Raw genomic sequence first — 18,294 nt, 5'->3', positions numbered from 1 at the left:
AGAGCAGAAGTTACGCAACTTCTCATAACAAAATTTTAGAACACACGCCGTTTCACCAAAGTTGAAAGAGCGCTGGAAACGAAGGGGTTTAGAGACATCCCAGAGAAGGCGGACACGACACCATCACCTCCAAAATCCGTTTCCATGAAATTACCCAGAGGCGTGGCAAGGCATTAAGCATAGCCCGTAAATTTTGCTTTCGGGGATTTACCGGTGTAACGATTAGGCTAAACCTGGTCTCACCCAAAGCTTCAGCACACAGATCTCCTGGGAGATTGATTGTAGAATCATCAATCCCCAAATCAATTTCTTGCATCTGCCTTCGGATATTATCAGACATGATTAAAATGAACAAAGGAAATTTTGTTTCACTCTGTGCAATCCAATGTTGGCAGAGACACACACAGAGTTTAAATAGATTTGGGAAGTTGACAGTTATGACAACAATAACTGTATTACAGTTATCTGAAAGAATCGTCGGAAACCGACGACAACCGCTCTTCAAAGTGAAGAGACACGAGAACGAAGACCAAAAAGGCGTTCGTCTGACAATCGCTTTTTTCTCTCTCTCATTCTTTTCATTTTTTGTTTCTCTCAAAACCTTTCAAATATCAATAAGTTATTCTCAAATAATTATTAGGAGCTTTCAATATATACCACATTTACCAAGAGTATAAGATGAACTTTGGGAGTTTAATGGTATCGCTAAAACAAGTGATCCACATTCGTGTAATTAGAGTTGACCGAGAAGACATCCAAAGCCATTTAAATAATTTAATAGTCGTAAATTTTTTTTGTTTAATTACGTACTAACGTAAGAACCTGATAACGACGACACATAATACGAAGGCATGTGGACGGAGTGTAGTCTAGATTTTTTACCAGACACGACCTCTGTTCCATCAAACACCTGTTTAGATCAACCACATATCATTTTGGAGTAGTATCGAAATTATTCAAAATTTAATAAATGAATGAAGAAGTAAATAATCATAGATGATTGTATCTCTTTGTTATGGGTTTCGCCCACCCTATGCTGCGTTCATGTTACCCATTTTAGATTTTTCGTAATATACATGTTGCTTTCATCTTTCTTCAGTTTAATGGAGATACATTTTTTTGACCATTCTCAATAGTAGTTTCTACGAAGCATAGCTAAATTTAGATTGAAATTTGTTTCGCTTCTGCCGGGTCGAGTGGTGCATTCCTTTGGAAGTCATTAGTTTCTACAATACAATTTTGTAGCCAGCGGGGATTGTACAAACTTCTTCATCTTAAATCTGTTAAAATATAGTTTTACGATGTTGATATACGTTAATTTCTGAAGTTTTAATCTTTAGATTGAATAAAATAAGAAAATACGATGACTACTATACTTTTTCTTTCGTCGAAATGAGACTTATAGTGCTATGAAATTTTTTGTTTTTCTAAAAATATTGTAATAGAAACATATAAAAATACTCTGATTCCTGACTCAAAATATTATACAGCTGTATAAAGATATAGATTCAAAATCTCTTAATTATTAAAAACAAAAAATCTAATGGATTCTTTTAGAAAAAAAAAATATATAATATATATTATCTTGATTAGGCCATATCCAAATAATTTGAAGAAAGAAACTACTTTTAGTAGATGTGTATCCAAATAATTGCCGACAAATAAGAAGAAAACAAAAGGAACACGGAGTTTCATACACTAACTGGTGTCACTAGTCGTCGAAGTCTAACAACGCTGTCGTAAGAGAATCAGTGCCACGTCTTTCTTACGCTGGATCCGCCAGGCATCATCGTGTTTAATTAAATTTACATTTTTGACGTTGTTATATAAAAGTCAAAACTCTGATTAGAGAAATGAACATACTTATATAAAACATACATAACGGTAGAAGAGACACAACACAAAGATGAGTAGCTCTGGTCCTCAGCTTCACAATGTGTTCGTCTATGGTAGCTTTCAGGAGCCAGACGTCTTTAACGTCTTGCTTTACCGTACTCCTGAGATAGTCTCCGCAACACTCCCTGGCTTGTACGTATACCTTTCTCTCTTTCTCGGTTGAGTAATGATTTCTCTGTATATAGTTCTGATTTGATAGATATTTTTGGGTCTTTCTTTTTCTTTTTTTCAGTCAGAGGTTTAGGCTTAAAGGACGTTTGTATCCATGTATTGTTCCCTCTGAGAAAGGAGAAGTTCATGGGAAGGTTTGACTTGTGTTTATGAATCGTATAATTGGGAAAAAAAAATTAAGTTTGTTGATCGAAGTGGGTTTTGAGAAATTTGGTGAATTGGTTGGTGTAGATACTAATGGGATTAACAAGTGATGAACTTGAGAATTTAGATGCGGTTGAGGGCAGTGAGTATGAGAGAGTGACAGTTGGAGTTGTACGAAATGTAAGTTTGAAGAATCTATGGTTATTGTCATGTTTTAATATATAGATTTAAAAAAAACTAACACACTATCATATGAATTTAAAAACATTTGTAGTGGTCTTGATAAGATTATAAATTTATGATGATTTTGTTTTGCATTTACAAGGACAATTCGGAGAAGTTGCCAGTTAAGACATATATGTGGATCAACAAGGATGATCATGATATGTGCGGAGAATGGGATTTCGAGGTTTGATGATTTACACAATTTTTATTTTGTTAAGACTCATTGTGAATGAGAAATGGTACACACTGGTCCGATTTAGCGTGTTTTGGATTATTGCTTTTTTTCTTCTTAGGAATGGAAACGATTACACATGAATAAATTCATAGAGTCGTTTAAGAAAATCATGGAATGGAAGAAGAATCCTAATGGAAAAGGAAGAGATGATTTCAGCCATGTCCTACGCGAAGATCTATCGGATGAGAATACTCCATCGTCTTGATCGAATGGATATATATGTGTGTTTTGACTTTTGCGTATGTTATATATAGCACCTTTGTATCTAAATCTAGATTTAAATAAAACATATAGAGAGTATTGTAAAGGTCAACGAAAAGAACAGTAATGTCATGTGTTATTTGTAAGATTTGAGACATCATGTGGATTGTATTATTGTATTCATGAGTCTCTAATAAGGGATTATGAACCTAAATCCTTAAAAAGGTGGTTCCACACTCCCACTTCCACCTTTTTAAACCAATTAGTAATCAGTACCAATTTGGCTGAGTGCGTTCGGGATAATTTAAAGTTTTCGAATAAAGTTGGTTAAAGTTTTCTAGTCACGTTGGTCTGTCTACTTACTTTACTTTCTTTTTTCGTTTTATTTTAGGAAATGCAGAATAAAATTATTGATGCAAATGAATAGGAATATTTCTGTATAATCGGCCTTCAAACAAATAAATCTCATATTATTATTCTTAAATCTGGTAAGTATACATAACATATGTTATGTTAGCAAATAGTGCCCGGCCCGTCTCCTCATTTCAATTTGTTTCATTAACACTAATTAACATTAATCGATTTAATAATTAGATAATTTTTTATCTGTAAGACTAAAAGACCGTTATCATGTTATCAATCATAAGAGAATATAATTGTTGTCTCGCTAAGTTTGAAGTAAATTATGTATGATTCTCATCTTAGTTTTGCGAAATTTTAACTAATTTATTTAGTAAGAGAAGCTCAACGTTAAAAGTAATACAAATATAAATTTATTTTGTTGTGAATAAAAAATATTATATCATTTTTTTAACCTAAATAGCACCCAAAAAAATACAAACCATCAGTTTTATATTTGTGTACCTGACGACGATATACAGGATAATTATATAAACAACAAATTTAATGATAATTGTGGTACAAGAATCATTTCACGTGTTTCACCAGTTACGTGTTTTTTTTTCTTTTTCGTTATAAAGTCGAAAGCTCTATCTAACATCTGCCCAACCCAAAAAAAAAACAGAGAAGAAGATCCACACAAAACATGAGTAGCTCTAGTTCTCCTCAGCTTCACAATGTTTTCGTCTATGGCAGCTTTCAAGAGCCTGATGTTAACCACGTCATGCTTAACCGTACTCCTGAGATCGTCTCTGCCACACTCCCTGGCTTGTAAGTTGTACCTACCTACCTCTCTCTCTCTCGATCTAAGATCTAATGGTCATTTTGGGGGGGTTTTGTCTTTTTCAGTCAGAGGTTTAGGCTTAAAGGGAGATTGTATCCATGTATTGTACCGCGTGAGAATGGAGAAGTTCATGGAAAGGTTTGATTTGTAGGATCATATCAGCTACTTTAACTCTTGTGGGTTGTTGTGTATTGATCTTGAGAAATTTTGGTGAGTTGTTTGTAGGTACTAGTGGGATTAACGGATGATGAACTTGAGAATCTTGATTGGGTTGAAGGAAACGAATATGAAAGAGTTACAGTTGAGGTTGTAAGGAAGGTAAAGTTTTAAAGATTTAATGATTTGGTCTCCAAATGCATAACTTAAAATTAAAAATGGTTTAGTGTCTCTCTTGATGAGGTTATGTATAATGACTTTTTTGCACATGTAGGACAACTCAGAGAAGATGACAGTGGATACATATCCATGGATCAACAAGAATGATCCTGATATTGGTGGAGATTGGGATTTCGAGGTTTGATGATTTTAAACTCTTTTTTATATTAATATTCTCTTTATGAATGTTCACTTTGCGTGTTTTTGGGTTATTAGGAATGGAAACGATTGCATATGAAGAAATTCATAGAGACATTCAAAGAAATCATGGAATTTAAGAGGAATCCAGACAAGGGAAGAGATGATTTCCAGTATGTTTTACGCGAAGATCCCGGGAATGCTCCGTCGTCTTGAATGTGATGATCGAGTATGTCTTATATATCATCTTTGTTTTTAATGTTCCAAATTAAATAAAACCTAGAGAGTCTATGACTATGTATTATCATTTCCTACTCCGTGTGCCATAATAATTCAACTTCTCGACACAAACATCCATAAACCGTTTCAGCACCATTCGTTCATCGGGTAGTGCTCGACTCTGCTGAGGGTCTTTGATATTGGTTTAGTACCCGTAGTCACTAGATCTCTAGAGACTAGAGTTTTTAGCTGGTAACAACATTTTTTTTTATTCACTAAATTTTACATTCATACAAAAAAAAAATTATATTCAATTGAAAATAATGGTGAGTGAAATTGTCCGTGTAACATTCTTTCGTGATAAAAACTAGTTTATGTTCACTTAAATTAAATTATGTAATTTGCATAACCAAAAAATAATATAATAAAACATAGAGTAATATTAGTAACTACCACTAGACTCAAAAAGAATTGAGAAAATATCACTGAATCACAAAACTTTGGAAACTACCATTTTTCAGTGATGTGAAAAATCAAAACTGCCCTCAAACAAAAACAAAAGATGTATCAGTATTACATGTGATCTTAATAAATAGCGTGTAATACAAAAAAAATGCATGTTATAAAAACAAAAGACGACGGAGATTCCAAGAAAATTTGAAATTCAGTGAAATAAAAATGAAGATCTTTGACTATTAAAGGGAGAATGCACACATAAGTATGTAGAGAGTTAGGATGACACTACTGTTGATGGGATAGGAGAGGTAAAAAAGGTGGAGAATCAAGAGCAGTTGGAGAATGAAAAGAGAGGAAGTGATAGTGGTGTTGGTCTTCATGACTGTAATTAATGGTTAAAAAGAGAGAAGAAAAAAAGTAAGGGATGAAGATGAACAGAAATGGAAGTTATTGTATCTTTGAACTAAAAAAAAAAAAGGGTATTATGGAGAAGATGAAGACAATTATACTGTATATTTTGGGTACTATTTGGTCAAATAGTAGTTCCTTAATTTCTTTTAAAAATTGTGCTATCTACTACATATACTCTAAAACATATCGGTGTTTCTTTACTAACTGTCGAAGACAATTTCAAAATTGCTGACAAGAGGTATATATCAAAACCATTCTTAGTACACACGATGCTATTAATGGGACTATGGGAGTCATGACTCGTAGTGCATATGACAAATGTCAAAGCCGAACGTTAAAATAAATCTTCTTTCAAAATCCTTGAAACAGATGCGCAAAATCGACAAAGGAAGTAAAAAAAAAAATTGTCAAAACTGCAAAGCCAAAAGCTGTCAACAGATTCATATCAGTCAAAACAAAATCAAAAGCTATCAACAGATTCATGTCAGTCAAAACAAAATCCAAAGCGGTCAACATATACATATCAGCCAAAAGATACCTTAATTATCCCTATTCATATCAGCAACACACTTGTATGAAAAGAACATTGTCCCTCTTTCTTCTCTATATATTACTTCTAAATTTTAAAAAAGTATAGAAAGAAGGCCAATTCAAAAAGTCACGCAATGAATCGTCTCTCTTGTTTGATGCTCGTTATTGGATTGTGCGTAGGATTGAGTGATGCATTTATATGGAATGAGAAAAATACTGTATTCTTCAAAAATTCTCTTGGTCGAAACAACGTCTTGAAGATTCATTGTTTATCAAGCGACGATCTAGGCTTCCATTTTTTGCGTACTGGAGAAACCTATGATTTTAGTTTCCATGACAGTATTGGGAAATCAATATTTTATTGTTACTTATGGCAAGGGCCTAATTTCAAGTTCCATGCAGAGTTCGAGGCATATAAAGGTGGTGGTCTCATAGTTCATTATGGTAAAAAAAATTATTGGGATGCTAGAGAAGATGGAATCTATTTTACACATGGCACAGAAAAGCCTAAATTAGAGTATAAGTGGAATTAATAATTAACTGCTCAATGAATAATGCAGTTTTAACTCAATTTTTATAATGTATTTTTGTTTTCAATAATAATTTTAGTGGATTTGCTCAAATGAGTCAACGATGAGAACTATTATTTACATATGTGATAGAATGCAGTTCGCGATCTAGTTTGCCATTTGCATTACGAGAAACCTAAGAAAAAGAGGAAAAAACAAAACAAAAAACAAATCTTGTTGTAAAACACTGGATTGTGGATTCCATAACCAAGTTCATACTCGGTCCATAAGTGTTTAAGACTTTAGGCCTGTTCAGCCAAGGCCCATCGGCCATTACTTATTCCTATGTCGGTTTAGACTTTGTCTTAGGGAAACACTATATATATGTAACCTCGATCATTCATTCAATAATAAGAACAAGAGATTTTGTTCCCTAAATCCTCTAGTTTACAATACATTATTAGCACGATAGACTCTCAAGTCCAGCTAAGAAAACCCTTACCCTAAAAACCCTAAAAACCGCCGCCTTCTTCCCTTGTTCATCGGTGATCGACCCTTGCTCGATTTCTATCCGAGTTCGTGGCCTACTTTGGTTCGGGGTGAGTTCTATTCAAGGAGATCCGTTCGTGGGAAGCTGTTGCGGTTCGTGATCAAAGTTTTTCCTGAAGTTTTGACCAAGGTTCGCGGTTCGTGATCAAGGGAACAACCGAGGTCTGTTAGCTCCCGGTTCATATCCAGTCAGATCCAATTGGTGAAAGGTAAATAAGATCAAAACCCCCTAAAGAACCTATGAATCGAATTCAATCCATAAATTTATTGGAACCCTAAAACTACAAAGTATACAATCAACAAACAAATTTTATGCTAAAACCTATGAACTTTAAAACTTAAAATCGGATATCTTGCTGCTTAGGGTTGCATAGATTGATTGTGAATTAAACCTATTGATCATGATTAAAATTCGGATTGATTAATATTGCTTGATTGTTTCATATGTTTCATAAAATCGAACCTTGCATAGATAATAAACTAGAACCGATTTACATAAAATTTTCTGTAAATTTTCGGCCATATGAAACATAAATTTGAATGCATGGACATGTTCTTAGGTTGTTAAAATTGTAAGGATAACTCCCAAATAAATTATAGTAATTATCCTAAAGCTTAAGAAAACTTTAGATCCTTTGTTCTAGGATGAATCCGATTATGCATAAAATATTTGTTAAATTTCCTAAAACCTAAAACTTGAAAATTGGAATTAAAATATAGATTAGGATAACTCTTAAATCAATTCCAGTAATTATCTAAAAAAGGTTTAGGACAATATTTTCTAAATCCTAGTTTGAAAAGGAAAACTTAATAAAAGGAAATCTTATCTAGTAAAAGGGAAAACTTCTAAAAACAGTAATACTATGTGTTCATACTAGAATAAAATCTATCTAGGATTGTTGTCTCATGCATATTGAACCACGAAATTATGAGATAAAAACAAGACATATTAAGCCACGAAAATTATGAGTAAAGGCATGGCATGTTTTGGTCTCAAATACCACATGACCTAAGACTAAAACAATTCCATGGTTCGGTCTTAAATACCGCATGGCATGATCCAAATTAATTACATGGTTCGGTCTTAAAAACCGCATGATATAATCGGGTGCATGTTCTGTATTAACCTAAAAATCAAAGGACCTATGTGAGTGTATTAAGGATGATAATGATTGCACTAAGAAAATATATATAAGGTGATAATGCATATGCACACCTTGCTGAGAGTCTCAAGAATCAGTACCTCACTATAGAAAATCCTATTGACCTTTGGACAGAGTTGAAAAAACAAATATGGACACCAACAGATGGTGCTCCTACCAAAGGCTCAATTTGATTAGAAAACCCTAAGGATCCAGGACTTCAAATCCTTGGATGAGTATAACTCAGAGCTTTTTAAGATTGTCTCAATCCTAAGGTTGTGTGGTACTGAGGTTACTAAGAAAGATCTGCTAGAGAAGACATTCTCTGCTTTTCACACTAAGGGGTTTAAGACCCATGCAGACCTCATATCTTGTTTGCTGCTTGCTGAGCAAACCAATGAGCAATTATAAATGAAAAGTGCAATGAAGCTCACAAGGTTAACATTACAAAGAAAAATCCTCAAGAGCCTAAAAGAGCCAAAAGAGACTAAGGAGTCTAACTATGTCCATAGAGACAAGTGTAGCCGTGGCCGAGGAAGTAGTGGACGTGGTGGTCCTGGTTGTGGGATTTACCAAAGGCATAATTATGATGGTCAAGGCCGTAGAAACCGATTAGGCTTCGGCCGTGGTCGGGGTAGAGGCCGCGGGTTATCTAAACCCGTAACATAAGACCAAGTCCACTTGTAATAATAATTATGGTATAGAAAACCATTAGATAAAGACATGCAGAACTCCTAAGTACCTTGTTGATCTCTATTAAGAGAGTTTGAAAATAAAGAGAATAAATCCAGAAACTAACCTGGCTCATCTCGATGGTGAAGGAAATTTCAACCATGAGAATGATGACTAAATTGGATTATGAGATTTTTGATTGCCTAAGGAAAAATATTTAAACTCATGTGGTGTATTAATTTAATTTCTATGCTTTGAATTTGATTGAATTATTATTTTGGTTTAAATTCAATTATATTATTTCCTTCATTATATATTTGCTTGTTTAAAACATAAAATCTTGTCCATTATTGGAAATGGCTAAGGACAAGAACATAAGTGTGGTGGATAGTGGATTAAGCCACACAATTTTGAAAAATGCCAATATTAGCAAAGATAAGCGGGCATAGCAAGCCTAAGTGAAGGCTATGGCCAGGCATATATTTTATGGCACACATTTTGAACTAAGTGTTGCATTATAATCACCCAGCTCTAAGAGAAGCTTATTGAGCTTTAAGGATATTCATTTGAATGGTTTCCATATTGAAGTAAAGGGTGAAGGAAATAGAGAGTTCCTATATATTGAAATCACCCTTGGACATAAGAAAATCCTAGAGCCTATACCTGCACTAGCCACTGGTTTTTACCATGCTAAGAATAAAATAATAGAGACTAATATGAAAATGAACAAGATGTTCAATAATTCACTTTATGGCATGACTGGATTGGCCATCCGGGTACTAACATGATGCGTAAGCCGATATTAAAATGGGCACACTCCTAAAAGAGAGAAGAGATATTCCTAAGAATCTCACGTGTGTATTGTGTAACATGTACACAAGGGAAACTCATTTATAAGGCCATCACCAGTAAATTTAAATAAAGAGATTATCCACTTAAGACTATAAGTCTAGATAGTGCTGGTGAATTTATATCCCAAACGTTTAATAATAATGGTATGTCCATGGGGGGGGGAGTGTGGACCACCCTGTGGCACATGAACATAGAGAGAATGGATTAAATGAATCATTCATTAAACGTATTCAAGTGATTGCTCGACCATTATTCATAAGGTCGAAGCTTCTTGTGTCGGCATGGGGACACACAATATTACATGTAGTAAGAGCTTATACGCATCAGGCCATCTAGTGAGCATAGACTCAAACCCGATGGGCCTTGGCCGAACGGGCCTAAAGTCTTAAACACTTATGGACCGAGTATGGTCTTGGTTATGGAGTCCACAATCCAGTGTTTTACAACACTCCCCCTTGGATGACATAACCATGCAAGTGCGAGGAAGGGATCGATGCAATGTGCTTGGGGATGCTGCCTCATTAAAATCTTACCAGGAAAACCCAGTGGGACAAAACCTTGGTGAAGGAAAAAGAGTACAGCACATTGCTCCCCCTGTTCCAAGCATCACTCTAAGTCCTTAAGCCTCCACATTCCAATCTGATGTGTGAGCTTCTTGAATGTTGTAGTCGGCAATGCTTTGGTGAAGGGATCAGCTGAGTTGTCGCATGATTGAATTTGCATCACTTGAACTTCTTCGGCCTTTTGTAGTTCATGCGTGAAGAAGAACTTTGGCAGTATGTGCTTCCTCCGATCTCCCTTGATGTAACCTTCCTTAAGCTGTATGATGCAAGCCGCACTTGTCTTCTTCTATCACTGTTGGTTCCTTGTCATCGATCTAAACCATACACACTTAAACTTTCTTTGTTATAACCTGCATCATCAAAACCAACTAAAACCTTCTTTGTTATAGTTAGTATAATATAAACCCAAATTTAAAGTTCCTTGTAGGTAACGTAACAAATACTTAATTTCACTCTAGTGCCTTTGGGTTTGACAAGAACTAATTCTTGCTAGGAGGTTCACGGCAAAACTTATCTCTGGTCTAGTGTGGCTATCCAAGAACATTAACTCTCCTATAGCACTGAGGTATGACATTTCAGGACTGAGAAATTCCTCATTGTCCTTCTTTGGACCAATGGATCTTTATCCAAATCAATGCTCCTTACAACCATTGGGCTAGTCAATGGGTGAGCTTAGTTCATATTAAATCTCTTGAGTACCTTTCTGTATATGCCATTTGATGCACAAGGATTCTATCATTTATGTACTCAAGTTGTAACCCCAAACAGAATTTTTCTTTCTCTTGCCTAGGTCTTTCATTTCAAATTCTTTCTTTAAATATTCTACTTGTTTGGGCAATTTAACCAGGGATTCCAAGGATGTTTAAATCATCCACATACACTGCTATGATTACAAACCCTTTGTTTGCAAACTTCTTTATAAAATACATGGACTGATGGGATCATTATATAGCCCTCTTTGGCTAGGTACTTACTCAATCTATTGTACCATATACATCCACTTTGTTTCAGTCCATAAAGGGATTTGTCTAGCCTTATGCAGTATTTTCTCGAGAACCACTCTTATAATTGAGCTCTATACCCTCTGGTAATCTCATATAAATTTCATTATCCAGTGGACCATATAAGTATGCGGTTTTAACATCCATTAACCGTAAATCCAGTTTTTCTTTTATAGCCAGACTTATTAAAGTCGTTGCATCCATCACAGGGAGTAAGTCTCCTCATAATCTATTCCTGGTCTTTGAGAGAATCCTTGTGCTATAAGCAGTGCCTTATCTCACGATTTCATTATTCTGATTTCTCTTCCTTACAAAGAACAACTTATGTCCAACTGGTTTTATATCAAGTGTTGTCCTCAAGGTCCGACCAAACACATTTCTCTTCTTTAAAGAGTTTAACTCCACGTCAATAGCTTTTTTCTACTTTAGCCAATTTTTACTTTGAGTGCACTCTAATATAGACGTGAGTTTCTGATCCTCATTTACTTCAAGTGCTACCTTGCATGCAATTATTTTATTAATGTCGTCATCTTTGCAGTTCCATTTTATTCTAGACATGATATAGTTTATCGAGCTCTCATTATTATCAAATACCTTAAGGACCTTGAGGTTTAGCGTCCCAAACCTCATTGTTGGTACCTTAGGATTTGCCGTTATGATTTGCCGTTATGAAACACTTAGTGAACTTCATAGATCAGCCCGTATATCGTCCATGGATACTCGGCCTCTCGGCCATACTCGGTCCACACATCTTCGGCCCATTAGCCGAAGCCTTCTCGGCAACACCTTAATACTATGTAGGTTTAACTTAGGCCTTTGTATTACTCTATATATATGTAACCTCGATCATTCATTCATTAATAAGACTAGAGATTTACTCCCGAGTATGGCCAATGGGCCGAAGATGTGCGGACCGAGTATGGCTTATACAGAAAGAAAGAATTTGAAATGAAAGACCTAGGCAAGAGAAAGAAAGCATTCTGTTTGGGGTTACAACTTGAGTACATAAATGATAGAATCCTTGTGCATCAAATGGCATATACAGAAAGGTACTCAAGAGGTTTAATAAGGACTAAGCTCACCCATTGACTAGCCCAATGGTTGTAAGGAGCATTGATTTGGATAAAGATCCATTGGTCCAAAGAAGAACAATGAGGAAGTTCTCGGTCTTGAAATGCCATACCTTAGTGCTATAGGAGAATTCATCTTGGATAGCCACACTAGACCATAGATAAGTTTTGCCGTGAACCTCCTTGCAAGATTTAGTTCTTGTTTAACCCAAAGGCACTATAGTGAAATTAAGTATTTGTTACGTTACCTACAAGGAACTTTAAATTTGGGTTTATATTATACTAACTATAACAAAGAAGGTTTTAGTTGGTTTTGATGATGCAGGTTATAACAAAGAAAGTTTAAGTGTGTATGGTTTAGATCGATGACAAGGAACCAACAGTGATAGAAGAAGACAAGTACGGCTTGCATCATACAGCTTAAGGAAGGTTACATCAAGGGAGATCGGACGAAGCACATACTGCCAAAGTTCTTCTTCACACATGAACTACAAAAGGCCGGAGAAGTTCAAGTGGTGCAAGTTCAGTCATGCGACAACTCAGCCGATCTCTTCACCAAGGCATTACCGACAACAACATTCAAGAAGCTCACGCACCAGATTGGAATGCGGAGGCTTAAGGACTTAGAGTGATGCTTGGAACAGGGGAAGCAATGTGTGCTGTACTCTTTTTCCTTCACCAAGGTTTTGTCCCACTGGGTTTTCCTGGTAAGGTTTTAATGAGGCAGCATCCCCAAGCACATTGCATCGATCCCTTCCTCGCACTTGCATGGTTATGTCATCCAAGGGGGATTGTTGTAAAACACTGGATTGTGGACTCCATAACCAAGCCCATACTTGGTCCATAAGTGTTTAAGACTTTAGGCCTGTGCGGCCAAGGCCCATCGACCATTACTTATTCCTATGTCGGTTTAGACTTTGTCTTAGGGAAACACTATATATATGTAACCTCGATCATTCATTCAATAATAAGAACAAGACATTTCGTTCCCTAAATCCTCTAGTTTACAACAAATCTCCCTTTTCGTTCTGAATTTCATCGAAATATGTAGAAAAGTCAGTTGGGGAGACATTGTCTTCCCCATATTTGAGGAGTCCGCAAGAAAAATTATGTCTTGGTTGTCAGTATAAATCATACACTTCATTGCCCAAAAAAACTGAAGAAAGTGATTTATAAGGATAGGTTTTTGAACTCATGTGTATTTTCCTTGGCACTATCTAGCAATTACATAATAATTGAAATTTCAAGCTAGTGTAGAGTTTTTTTTTTTTTTTGAACAACCGCTAGTTTAGAGTTATGTTTTAATTTTTTTGGTTATTGGATCTTGAAGTAAGTAAGATGTCAACAAAATGAAAATAGAGAAATTTACACCAGATTTGTTGTATTGGTTATGTTATGATTCGGGGTGAAACGTCATGGAATTGAGACCAACTAATCCCAGGTCTAGTGGGTTGATTAAGATTCATATTTTTTTTTTTCAACCACATATTTTATCCTATAAAACACAAATCACTTGTCCAATAAAATTTTGACATATCAAAAAAAAAAATAACTTTAAAACAAAAAAAGATCATGGAGAAAAAACGAAAATCAGAAAATTCATATTACATAATTAAAATTTAAAACAAAAACAGTTAAACCAACCAACGGTTTACAGTTTCGCACAATTTTTTTGTCGTTTTTCTTTTTTCTTTTTCAAAACTCTGTTCTCTTTCATTGATCCTCTGGAGGAAACTAATCCTTGGGGGAAGTGCAGCTCACGGATAGATCCTCTCTCCGGATATTCAAATGGGCCGTAAGCAAGAGCTCATATTCATGTGGATACATGGTAAATGAGTAGCAATTCTGCATCTGGAGAGAATTGATCCCTGACCTAGACCAACAGGGCAATTCTTCCAACTAGATGGGAACCACTAGCCCACCACCATATGATTAGACGTCTTCTACTTCTTCTCCTCTTAAATCTCGATGAATTATTTTACTGTGTGTTTAAAATTCTCAATGTTGATCTTCTCCACATCTTACATCGACTATTTTTTTTTACTTTCTTATAAATCAAGTTTTTTCTACTGGATTTCTTAAAAACTCTGTGTCTTCAAACGTTAATATAATTTATTATTTTAAATTATAGAACTTTTAACATATTATTATGTTATTTCCATGTTACTGATATGCTTTTTTTTAGGTAAATAATTGTCAACGGTGGAAAATTTGAGAGAGAGGGAGGAGCGAGTTTTACTGGAAGTCACGGAAGAAATTATCATGGCACCGTTTTCAAAGACTATGTAATTTCTCCTTACCTTCTCTCCAATTTTATGTCTTCTTTTAGTGACATTAAAAGGTTTTGCTACAATGGTTTTCAACGATTTCATTTGTTTTCAGAAAATGCTACATAATCAAAGAGGAGAGAAGAGATTAGAGTGAGATCCCAGTTGTCATTTCTTTTACACGTGTATGTATGTATTCTCAGCCCTCTTTTTTTTCGTTCTCATCCCAACTACTACTTCTTATTTTGGTTTCTTATTAAAATATTTTTGAGACATACATCTCTCTCTTATATATTGTACATTTGATAATATTCCTAAATTATTAAAATCTTTGGATTATAGCACCAGATGTATGATGCTAAATTATAGTTCTATCAAATGTTTATAAATACTTAGTCCCATGCATAGCACGGGCATAATGCTAGTACATGTCTAAAACCTAAAAAAGATAGTTTACATTTTACATATAATTTTTTTGCTTCGAAAGAACCAAATAAAAGAAAAACGAAACGAAAAGGTTCAAATAATCTTTACTCTAAATAAAATAATAATAAAACAAGTCATCCAAATGAAGATTGAATTATCTTCAAGCTTATACTGTATTAGTAATTTTTGAGGATACAAAAAATGGTTTTGAGTTTTTTTTTTTTTTTATTTTCTAAATATCTTTCTCTATTACCTTTTCTTATATCTTTTACTTAACCATTGTATCTATTAAAAATAAAAGAAAATGAAGTACGGATACGATCGAAGAGATTAGAAAATAAACAATTACAAAAAAATAAGATTTCAACCAAGATCTATATGTAAGAAGAAAACCAAGATCTATACTTAAGAAGAAGAAAAGACAATTACAAACGTTTTCCAAATAAAGTTTCAACCGAACCTTGGACAACTTTACATAAAAACCCAAATAATTTGATGTAAAATTAATAGCACATCAGACATAGGTTCAAAAAATTCTAGATAAAAGTATAACATTTTATCAAAAGTTTAAGAAAATAAGAAATTAAGATTCTTTGTTAAGAATATTAAAACATATCACCAATGACTCTTCTCAACTCTCGCTTGATCATTCCTACTGATGTAATTGTAGTCTCACAAAACTGCATAACAAAGATCGTTATGTGAGAGTTAATAAAACTAAAAATATGTCTTTTCCAAACATCAAGAACACTGGTTTTTTTATAATTAATTTACCTTGGCCTTGAGATTCAATGTAAGAAATTTATGGAGTGTGTGAAATCTAACAAAGAAGATCTATATCTAAAGCATATGTTTTGTCATTTATCTGATGAAATTTTGGTGAATACCAAATGCATAAAATAATAAGTATTTAAATATAAAATTTATTAGTTTTTTGAATAACTATTTTAGTATTTTTATAATTTTTAATTATAAATCAAGTTTAATAAAGTGTTTGGTATTTTAGAATATTTATATAATTATATATTATATTTATTATGTTTTAACTGCTATTGCACATGCTGATCAGTCAGTTTAAAACTCTCTCAAACACACCTATTTTAAAACACTAAACCAATTATTCAAAATGCTTAATAACACTTAAAACTACCGCCATCGCTTCTGCAACCTCCCACACCCTCGACCAAAAAACGCTGCTGCGTTTGAACCACTCCTGGCCCTAAAACTCTTTTCACTTTTTACCTCCTTACATCACTCCGAAGAATTAAAAGAAAAACATAAATAAGTGAGAGACGGACTAGAAAAAGTCCAAATATAAAGCCCATTGGGCCCTTATTCATTATAACCAATCGAGACCGTTAAATATGTTTTAATCCCAAGTAAATCTTGCCCGTTGATTGGAAGAGGCCAAAGAGGAGCCTAGGGTTTTGTAATATAAGCTTGATCTCGCATTAGGTCAAATTCCGCCTCTTGCCTTCTCGTCACTCATCTCCACAGCAAACAATGGTAAGCCTTTTCACCTAAGATCTCTCTTTCTCTCCGCCACAGTTTCTTCTAGATTTCTCCTCGGGTTTTGGGTTTCATTTCGTGTAGAAATCTCCTACATTTCTTTTTGATAGCTATGGTAACGAGAATTCATGAGCCTGTGGTTGTTGTATTCAACCTCGTAGATGTATATTCTTCATGGGTTTTTGATTTTGAGGATTAAAGTTGGCAACTTTATGTTATTTCTCATTGGGTTAAGTATTAAAGATTGAGACTTTAGCTTTTTGTTCTGTTATAGAGATCACTGATGCGTTTAAATGGATGAAGAGTTTGGATCTTAAGATTTAGACTTATGTTTGATATATATAGACTAATAAATTAGGGACCTTTCTGTTGTTAGGTGTTTGTGAAGCCCCACAAGTCGAATGCTTACTATAAGAGGTACCAAGTGAAGTTCAGGAGAAGAAGAGGTATATTGATTTGACTCTTAGTTTCGTTTACTATGCTTCTCTTTTGTTCAACCTGTTCTGAAAGCTGTTGTTTCATGATTCTGTAGATGGAAAGACTGATTACAGGGCAAGGATCCGTCTTATCAACCAAGATAAGAACAAGTACAACACACCCAAGTACCGCTTTGTTGTCCGGTTTACCAACAAAGACATAGTGGCGCAAATTGTGTCTGCAAGCATTGCTGGTGACATTGTTAAAGCCTCTGCTTACGCACATGAGCTGCCTCAGTATGGACTCTCTGTTGGTCTTACCAACTATGCTGCTGGTAATAAAATCAGTCGTATACTTTTGCTTTACAATTTTGATATGTTTGATTCTGTGTGTATGGTTTCCTAAATACTTTGTGTTTTGTCATGCTAGCTTACTGTACTGGGCTTCTTTTGGCTCGTCGTGTTCTGAAAATGTTGGAAATGGACGACGAGTATGAGGGCAACGTTGAGGTATGTTGTGCTTTTAATTTCATCTTGAAGTTAGAGGAACTTGAGAGTTTTCAGTTCTTGATTAATAACTGAATCACAATTTACTGAATCAGGCTACTGGTGAGGACTATTCTGTGGAACCAACTGATTCCAGGAGACCTTTCCGTGCTCTTCTTGATGTTGGACTTATCAGGACCACAACTGGAAACCGTGTGTTTGGTGCACTCAAGGTATTAAAATGGATCTCTGTTTTCATGTGTTCTTATATGTTGTGTTTTCATGAGCAAATGGTGATTCTAGCAATTCTTTTTGTTTGCTTCATGAAACTATAGGGTGCTTTGGACGGTGGTCTTGATATCCCACACAGTGACAAGAGATTTGCTGGTTTCAACAAAGAGAACAAGCAACTTGATGCTGCAATCCACAGGAACTACATCTATGGTGGCCATGTTTCAAACTACATGAAGACATTGGCGGAAGATGAGCCAGAGAAGTTACAGACTCACTTCAGTGCTTACATTAAGAAAGGAGTTGAAGCTGAAGGCATCGAGGAGTTGTACAAGAAGGTTCACGCTGCTATTCGAGCAGACCCCAACCCAAAGAAAACTGTGAAACCTGCTCCCAAGCAACACAAGAGGTAAAAA

The 18,294-nt window shown here is 34.8% G+C and overlaps 4 protein-coding genes across 4 annotated transcripts; all 4 read left to right on the top strand.

Moving 5' to 3' along the window:
- Positions 1,846–3,051, top strand: LOC104732880 (AIG2-like protein A). Its single transcript, XM_010452477.2, has 5 exons — positions 1,846–2,028; positions 2,129–2,201; positions 2,299–2,391; positions 2,537–2,620; positions 2,730–3,051. The coding sequence occupies exons 1-5, from the start codon at positions 1,907–1,909 to the stop codon at positions 2,874–2,876; spliced, it is 519 nt and encodes a 172-aa protein (XP_010450779.1). The 5' UTR covers positions 1,846–1,906; the 3' UTR covers positions 2,877–3,051.
- On the top strand, positions 3,838–5,008 carry LOC104732879 (AIG2-like protein A). Its single transcript, XM_010452476.2, has 5 exons — positions 3,838–4,042; positions 4,121–4,193; positions 4,281–4,373; positions 4,486–4,569; positions 4,647–5,008. Exons 1-5 carry the CDS (start codon positions 3,918–3,920, stop codon positions 4,782–4,784), a joined length of 513 nt encoding a protein of 170 aa, XP_010450778.1. The 5' UTR covers positions 3,838–3,917; the 3' UTR covers positions 4,785–5,008.
- Positions 6,306–6,788, top strand: LOC104732878. Its single transcript, XM_010452475.1, has one exon. It carries the CDS (start codon positions 6,320–6,322, stop codon positions 6,716–6,718), a length of 399 nt encoding a protein of 132 aa, XP_010450777.1. The 5' UTR covers positions 6,306–6,319; the 3' UTR covers positions 6,719–6,788.
- On the top strand, positions 16,637–18,291 carry LOC104732877 (60S ribosomal protein L5-1-like). Its single transcript, XM_010452474.2, has 6 exons — positions 16,637–16,742; positions 17,122–17,191; positions 17,278–17,496; positions 17,592–17,671; positions 17,764–17,880; positions 17,983–18,291. The coding sequence occupies exons 1-6, from the start codon at positions 16,740–16,742 to the stop codon at positions 18,289–18,291; spliced, it is 798 nt and encodes a 265-aa protein (XP_010450776.1). The 5' UTR covers positions 16,637–16,739.

This window comes from Camelina sativa, chromosome 12 (assembly GCF_000633955.1).
Source record: "Camelina sativa cultivar DH55 chromosome 12, Cs, whole genome shotgun sequence".
In the NCBI taxonomy this organism is placed as follows: domain Eukaryota; kingdom Viridiplantae; phylum Streptophyta; class Magnoliopsida; order Brassicales; family Brassicaceae; genus Camelina; species Camelina sativa.
The sequence above is the reverse complement of the archived record's forward strand: the minus strand, read 5'-3'. Positions and strand labels throughout refer to the sequence as shown.

Coding starts and splice junctions, on each gene's coding strand:
- LOC104732878 (XM_010452475.1), top strand. CDS start 6,320: ATGAATCGTCTCTCTTGTTTGATGCTCGTTATTGGATTGTGCGTAGGA.
- LOC104732877 (XM_010452474.2), top strand. Junction 17,672..17,763: donor AGTATGAGGGCAACGTTGAG/GTATGTTGTGCT, acceptor TTACTGAATCAG/GCTACTGGTGAGGACTATTC. Junction 17,881..17,982: donor GTGTGTTTGGTGCACTCAAG/GTATTAAAATGG, acceptor ATGAAACTATAG/GGTGCTTTGGACGGTGGTCT.
- LOC104732879 (XM_010452476.2), top strand. CDS start 3,918: ATGAGTAGCTCTAGTTCTCCTCAGCTTCACAATGTTTTCGTCTATGGC. Junction 4,194..4,280: donor ATGGAGAAGTTCATGGAAAG/GTTTGATTTGTA, acceptor AGTTGTTTGTAG/GTACTAGTGGGATTAACGGA. Junction 4,374..4,485: donor CAGTTGAGGTTGTAAGGAAG/GTAAAGTTTTAA, acceptor TTGCACATGTAG/GACAACTCAGAGAAGATGAC.
- LOC104732880 (XM_010452477.2), top strand. CDS start 1,907: ATGAGTAGCTCTGGTCCTCAGCTTCACAATGTGTTCGTCTATGGTAGC. Junction 2,029..2,128: donor TCCGCAACACTCCCTGGCTT/GTACGTATACCT, acceptor TCTTTTTTTCAG/TCAGAGGTTTAGGCTTAAAG. Junction 2,202..2,298: donor AAGGAGAAGTTCATGGGAAG/GTTTGACTTGTG, acceptor TGGTTGGTGTAG/ATACTAATGGGATTAACAAG.